Consider the following 7,368-nt stretch of genomic DNA (forward strand, 5'->3'; position numbering starts at 1 on the left):
ACACACAGTTGGTATATTATATATTTTTTTTTTGACAGGCAGAGTGGACAGTGTGAGAGAGAGACAGAGAGAGAAGGTCTTCCTTTTGCCGTTGGTTCACCCTCCAATGGCCGCCGCTGCAGCCGGCGCACCGCGCTGATCCGATGGCAGGAGCCAGGAGCCAGATGCTTTTCCTGGTCTCCCATGGGGTGCAGGGCCCAAGCACCTGGGCCATCCTCCACTGCACTCCCTGGCCATAGCAGAGAGCTGGCCTGGAAGAGGAGCAACCGGGACAGAATCCGGCGCCCCAACCGGGACTAGAACCCGGTGTGCCGGCGCCGCAAGGTGGAGGATTAGCCTATTGAGCCACGGTGCCGGCCTGGTATATTATATTTTTTGTTTGTTGGCTTTCTGTCAGGAAAATTTCTGAGTAAAATCAACCCATTCACTAAACAGGGGAAAATACTAAATGAGACAGAAATGTACTTTGTACTCATGTCCCCTAATACATGACAGCTCTTAGGATGGTCAGCTTGGTGCACTGTAACTTATGCATTATATTCAGCATATGAGCGGACTCTACAGGGAAGCGTGATCACAGGCATGTGGCTGACCACACAGGTGTGTGCGTATGGTAGAGAGCATGAAGCTCTGGTTGAGGGGTGAACAAGAGACCCACATTGGAGTTGCTGGCATTGTTTTCCGACCCCCAAGTGCCCACAAGCACCAGGGCCTCGAACTCTGTCCAAGGACAGGACCCAAGTACGGAGCATCAGCACTGCCTCCCAAGGTGTGCCTTAGACAGCAGCCAGGACTCCAACCCAGGCACTCAGATGGGGAATGCAGGCCCCCTAAGCCGTGCCTGAGGCACTGAGCCAAAGGCCTCCCCCGAAACTTGATTTTACAAATAGTAATATTAATACTAATAACAGACACTACGTTGGAGAGGAGTTTTAGGTTTTCAGGAAATCAAGCAGGTGCACAGTTCTCACGCAGCCCTCCCTTGTGGGTCAACAGCTTCCTCTGTCATGATCTCGTGTGTGTGTGATATCAGAAGAATAGAAATGTGGGCTTATCCTCCAAAGTCCAGGGTCAGCTTCAGGTCCAGGCTTTGTGCCATACGCTTGTGATGAGGCAGAATACCAGGTATAAAACATGACAGCATCGTACAGAACAGCTGCCCTGCTCTGGCAGTTGGCTAGGAGGGGTTGACGGCATGCAGAAATGCTACCCTAAAGCCCAGCTCCGGGGCATTGGAGCAAGGAACAAGGCAAGGGGGCCAGTGTTGCCTTCTCCTCTGCAGGTCCTAGGATTCTCACCCAAGAGGTGCCCTCCAGGGCTGGCACTGTGGTGCAGCGGGTAAAGCCGCCATCCTACATGGGCACCACTGTGTGTCCCGGCCACTGCAGTTCCGATCCAGCTCCCTGCCAATGGCCTGGGAACACAGAAGAGGATGGCCCAAGTACATAGGCCTTGGATACCCATGTGGAAGTCCTCAAAGAAGGCAGCCTCTGCCTGCCAGCCTCACGGGGACTGCAAAGCGCAGCGGGCGCATTGGCCATTGTCCTGAGCAGCCAGCGCAGTGGTGACCACAGCAAGTGAATGCGCGCCACAGAGGACACTGGGCTCAGGACATACCTTGATCACATATGAGTTGTCTACGATGGCGCCCCCTGGCGCTCCACGGTGGCGGCGACCCCGGACTCTCTGGTGGCGGCTGGGGGCCAAGGCCATGGCGAGGTCACCAGGCCTGCCTGACTGCCCTCAGGAACCCCATAAATCCTCTTCTGTAAAACTTCTCAAGTACCTAAGTTCACCGTTACAAAAGGTCCACACACTGCAGAAAACCAACCTCCAGACTGTGATGCCTCGGACCAGCCCAGAGATCCCCCCAAACTCCCAGCACTGTTTGCTTTTGTAAAGAACAAGGCAGAGGAGTGGTCCCTCCAGGGCTGTCTCCAGGTCGCCAGTAGGGGCTCCTTCACTGCTTCATTCTTTTTTCTTCTTTCTTCTTTCTATGACTGGAAAAATTAGGCCCTTTAAGTCTGGGGGTTCAGATATCTGCTAGTCGTCAGGCTCATCGTCATCGAACAAGTGGTACATCTGCACGAGTTCCACTACGTCATGGGGCAGTGAAGCCCAGGGTGTAGAGGAGTCCAGATGGATGTTGTGCAGATCGGCGGGCAGCGGGTCCTCGGCAGTCTCGGGGCCCTGCGCCTGGGAGCTCCGACGGTCGTGATCTTCCTGCGAAGGCATGCTGAGCTCTGAACCTGGCGGTGGTGGCGACTCCCTGGGGTGGCACTGCTGACCCATTCGCTGTTGTTTGCTTTCCTTGGCGCGCTGGTTTTTAAACCAGGTCTGGGAGGAAGGGAGGGAACAGGTTACTCTAGGGGCAAGGACCCCAGGGAGACCCCATGAGCCTCAGAAGCTCGGGGCCCTTGTGGCGTGGGCACGCTGGGCTCAAGCCTCTTTCTCAAAGGCTGTGCCGGGCCCGGGAGGGAGCCGCAGGCATCAGGTAAAGGGGAGGGGGCCGGGCAGCCTCTGCCCTGCTCCCAAGCGATCCTCCGCAGCAGAACCTAGAACTTTGCGCGCTAGGCTTTGCACCACAAAGGCTCACGTTCTGGGAGCTCGGTCTCTAAGGACACAGTACTGAGAGGTGCGGAGACCCTCGGAGGGGAGGCCTGGTGAGGTCATTCGCCCATGGGGTCGATGCCGCCTCGAACTCTTTCAAATAAATAATAAATAAATCTTAAAAAGAAATTCTGTCTCATTGCCTCTCACACAATACATTTAAAGAAATACACTTTGGAAACGCGCTCCCCGCACACACGTGTTCGCTCCGCCTGTGGGGGTGGTTCTGGGCTGTCTCCCGCAGGCTGGGCGGAACCATCCACCAGGCAGGGTCCTCGCCGCCGGCTCAGACTTGAACTGTTCTGCCCCAAGGTAGCCACGAGCGCCAGGGGAAGTCTATCTTTTCAAGGGCCAAAGCTCAAGGAGTTTGAGACCAGCCCCAGGCAGCCTCTGCCTGCCAGCGTCAAAGGGACTGCGAAGCATGTGCATTGGCGACTGCCCTGAGCGGCCAGCACAGCGGTGACCGCATGCGAGTGAGTGCGTGGCACGGAGGGCACTAGGCTCGGGACATACCTTGATCACGCACTCATCCAAACATAGCTTTGCTGATAACTCTTGTATCTTCTCCCAGTCAGGACAGGGGGTCGTTTCAAAAACAGCTTTCAACATCCCCAACTGGTCGGGGGTAAAGGCCATGCGGCTGCGGCGAGCACACCTGGGCGCCGCAGAGGGAACAGGAACAAAGGGCTTTGGTTTGCTTTCAGAAACAATCCATTGGCCATCCTGATGCCGGCTTTGGCTCCAGCAGCCACTGCATGCATTTCGGGAGAGACCAGGTAGATAGCAGTGCTCTTGGGGTCTCTCCTCTTTGCCTGGGTCTCCCAAAGGAATTTTGGAAAATGCACCGTGGAAGGCAGAGCCTGATCTCATGGTTATGCATTTTCGACGTGAGCTTGAGCTTCACGAGGAGAAGATGTCCTGCTGCCACACACACACACACACACACACACACATAAATACAAACCCACACACACAGAAAGACACAGACACAGAAACTCACATACACAGAAACACACACACACATACATACTCATACATACACACTCACACACCCACGACATACATACATACATAAGAACCCAACACTAACACAAAGACACATACAGACACACACAGTAAGATACACACATATACATACACACATATGCATACATATATACAAACCCACACACACACATGCATACATACATAAATGCACATATATGCATAAATACACACCTACACACTCACACCCACAACCACACCCACACCCACACACTGTGAAGGCAAGTGCCAAGCTTGCAGTTTTCTCCAGCTCATGAGAAAGACAGAGAGAGAGACAGAGAGAGAGAAAAACTGCATAGGGCTTTGGAGGAAGCCCTCAGCCATGGAGGGGTTGGAAAGAGATGGAGAAAGAGCCGCAGGCAGAGGAGAAGGAGGCCAGAAGCACATGTGCGTGGTTAGAGTGCAGCCACTGGGGCCGGCCCCTGGGAGGCCTTGCAATGCTGGGTTCCTATCCCAGAGTCCCAGTTGGAGTCCCGGCTGCTCCACTTCCCACCCAGCTCCCTACAAATGCACCTGGGAAAGCAGTAGAAGATGGCCCAAATTTTCGGGACCCCACACCCACCTGGGAGACCCAGATGGAGCTCCTGGCTCCTGGCTCCTAGCTTTGGATTGCACCAGCCCTTGGCCACTGCAGCTACAAATGCAAAGTAATTTTTTTCATTTTAAGAAGGTGCCTGGTATTGTGGAAGAGTGGGTAAAAACCCACCAAGGCAACACTTGTGTCCCATATGGACACTGGGGCAAAGCCCAGCTGCCCCGCTGCCTATGCAGCTCCCTGCTCATGTGTCTAGCAAAGCAGCAGACAACAGCCAAAAGATAGGACCCATGCACCCACGTGGGAGAGCTTATTTTTGTAATAAAACTTGCATTCAGGGCCGGCGCCGCGGCTCACTAGGCTAATCCTCCGTCTAGCGGCGCCGGCACACCGGGTTCTAGTCCCGGTTGGGGCGCCGGATTCTGTCCCGGTTGCCCCTCTTCCAGGCCAGCTCTCTGCTGTGGCCAGGGAGTGCAGTGGAGGATGGCCCAGGTGCTTGGGCCCTGCACCCCATGGGAGACCAGGAAAAGCACCTGGCTCCTGGCTCCTGCCATCGGATCAGCGCGGTGCACCGGCCGCAGCGCCCTGGCTGCGGCGGCCATTTGAGGGTGAACCAACGGCAAAGGAAGACTTTTCTCTCTGTCTCTCTCTCTCACTGTCCACTCTGCCTGTCAAAAAAAAAAAAAACTTGCATTCAAGGATATACTTTCTTTTTTTAAAAAAAAACGAAGGTCTATTCATTTATTTGATGGTCAGAGTTACACAGAGAAAGAAGGAGAGGCACAGAGAGAGAGACAGAGAGAGACAGAGAGAGAGAGAGTGTTCCATCCACTGGTTCACTCCCCAACTGGACACAATGACTTGAGGTGTGTCGATCCAAAGGCAGGAGCCAGGAGCTTCTTCCTGGTCTCCCATGAAGATGCAGGGGCCCATCTTTTCCTGCTTTCCCAGGCCATTCCCGAGAGCGGGATCAGAAGAGGAGCAGCCTGGACTTGAACCGGAGCCCATATGGGATGCCTGCACTTCCAGCCAGGGCTTTAACCCACTGCACCACAGTGCCGGCCCCATCAACGAGCTCTTTAAACAAAACTTTTTAAAAGAGAAAGATTGTATCTGTGTCTCCAGACAAGAAATGCACTCTACACTAGGTTGTTCCAATGCAAAGGAAAACATGAGAAAATACAGAGAGACTAAGAAATGCATGGAAAAAATGAGTCAAAAAATGGGTTCATTCTGGTGCAAAAAACAATTTTTGAAAGCCATGCATAACTTTTTCTTTTCTTTTTATATTTAGATGGGCAGAGTTTGACAGGGAGAGAGAAACAGAGAGAAAGGTCTTCCTTCCGTTGGTTCACCCCCGCTCCCCTAATGACCAATACAGCCGGCCTTCGCGCTGTGCCGATCTGAAGCCAGGAGCCAGGTGCTTCCTCCTGGTCTCCCATGCGGGTGCAGGGCCCAAGCCCCTGGGCCATCTTCCACTGCCTTCCTGGGCCACAGCAGAGAGCTGGACTGGAAGAGGAGCAACCAGGACTAGGACCCAGCACCTATATGGGATGCCAGCGCCACAGGCAGAAGATTCACTGAGTGAGCCACGGCCACTGTCCCCATAACTTTTGCTTCACCCCTAGTTTCCCACACACTTTGTGAAGACCTCTTATCTGCTTAGGTTTCCAAACAGTTGTTCCCCAATCAAATGTTTTAAAATCAATTTCCACCCTGTGTCACATAAACATTTAAAAGATCTGAACAGTGAAACTGCTAAGCAAATTGAAAACACAAGTTTCAAGACTGGAAGGTTTTCTGTGCAACCAACATCAGAGTTTCTGGGAGACAACAAAGATACTCTACAAAACAACCAAAAACGAAACGCACAGTTCTTTAAAATGAGAAAGGTCAGAAACAGGCAATGAGCATTCAAGAGGAAGCAGAATGGTGTCTAAAACAGTGATGCAGCCCTGTCCCCTCGATGGCTTGGGAAGTGCGTCACAGACCAGAGATTATGGGAGAGAGACCCAACTGGCTGCCGTGTTAACTGTATGACAGTCACGGGCATCCAAAAGGATGGGAGAGACGACGGACACTCACTCACTGCTGGCGGGAGCCCAGTAGCAAACTGTGCTCCTGTTTGCTCCATTGCTATAAGCCAGCGATCCCGCCAACGGCCAACCTGGTGCCGGCATGGCTTGGCCTACCACCAAGCAAGCCCTGCACAGCCAACCTCTCGCCCACCCGCCTCGGCCACTTGCTCACTCGACATCACGACTCGGACCGGCAGTATTTCCGAAGCTGCTTCTTCTCCAGCGTCTGTGTTTGTCTGCCCCCTGCCACCCGGACGGCTCCTTTCTAGAACAGAGCCAACTCCTGACGGTATTAAGTCACACCCTAGACCAGATTGACCGATGTAGCACTTGAAGAGCTTATCAGATACATGGGATTAACAGATGCCAATTTACCTCGGAATCAGCCCTTAAGATGTTCGGATCCGGCTGAAGAGCCCATGAGAGTATTTTAGGCATGGAAAGCCAAGACACTCTCGAAAAAAAAAAAAAAAAACCTAAATGAAAGATCTCTGCGAGTGAGAGAGATCCCAGTGGAAAGAACATGCCATCAAAGGAGGAGGTACCCTTCTCTGAAGGGAATTTCCACTTTGACTATGACCTTGTCTAAATAAGATGGGAGTTGGCAAACTCAAAAGGCTTCCCTAACCTAGGCAACTCAATAGCCTAGGGTGATTACTGACCCCAGAAACAAGAGTGTCAATTTCTTTTTTTTTTTTTTTTTTTTTTTTTTTACAGGCAGAGTGGACAGTGAGAGAGAGAGACAGGTCTTCCTTTTGCCGTTGGTTCACCCTCCAATGGCCGCCGCTGCAGCCGGCGCACCGCGCTGATCCGATGGCAGGAGCCAGGATCCAGGTGCTTTTCCTGGTCTCCCATGGGGTGCAGGGCCCAAGCACCTGGGCCATCCTCCACTGCACTCCCTGGCCATAGCAGAGAGCTGGCCTGGAAGAGGGGCAACCGGGACAGAATCCGGCGCCCCGACCGGGACTAGAACCCGGTGTGCCGGCGCCGCAAGGTGGAGGATTAGCCTATTGAGCCACGGCGCCGGCCAAGAGTGTCAATTTCTTAGTCAACAACAGGAGTCACTGTGCACTTCCTCCTCATGTAGGATCTCTGCCCTTC

At 53.2% G+C, this 7,368-nt stretch overlaps 1 protein-coding gene across 1 annotated transcript; it reads right to left on the bottom strand.

Moving 5' to 3' along the window:
• Window positions 1–2,043: 2,043 nt before the first annotated feature.
• On the bottom strand, window positions 2,044–3,246 carry LOC138846519 (paired-like homeodomain transcription factor LEUTX). The gene is made up of 2 exons (XM_070062533.1): window positions 3,124–3,246; window positions 2,044–2,337 (listed from the first exon to the last, which is right to left on the bottom strand). The coding sequence occupies exons 1-2, from the start codon at window positions 3,244–3,246 to the stop codon at window positions 2,044–2,046; spliced, it is 417 nt and encodes a 138-aa protein (XP_069918634.1).
• Window positions 3,247–7,368: the final 4,122 nt, after the last annotated feature.

Source organism: Oryctolagus cuniculus, chromosome 18 (genome assembly GCF_964237555.1).
Source record: "Oryctolagus cuniculus chromosome 18, mOryCun1.1, whole genome shotgun sequence".
Classification (NCBI taxonomy): Eukaryota; Metazoa; Chordata; class Mammalia; order Lagomorpha; family Leporidae; genus Oryctolagus; species Oryctolagus cuniculus.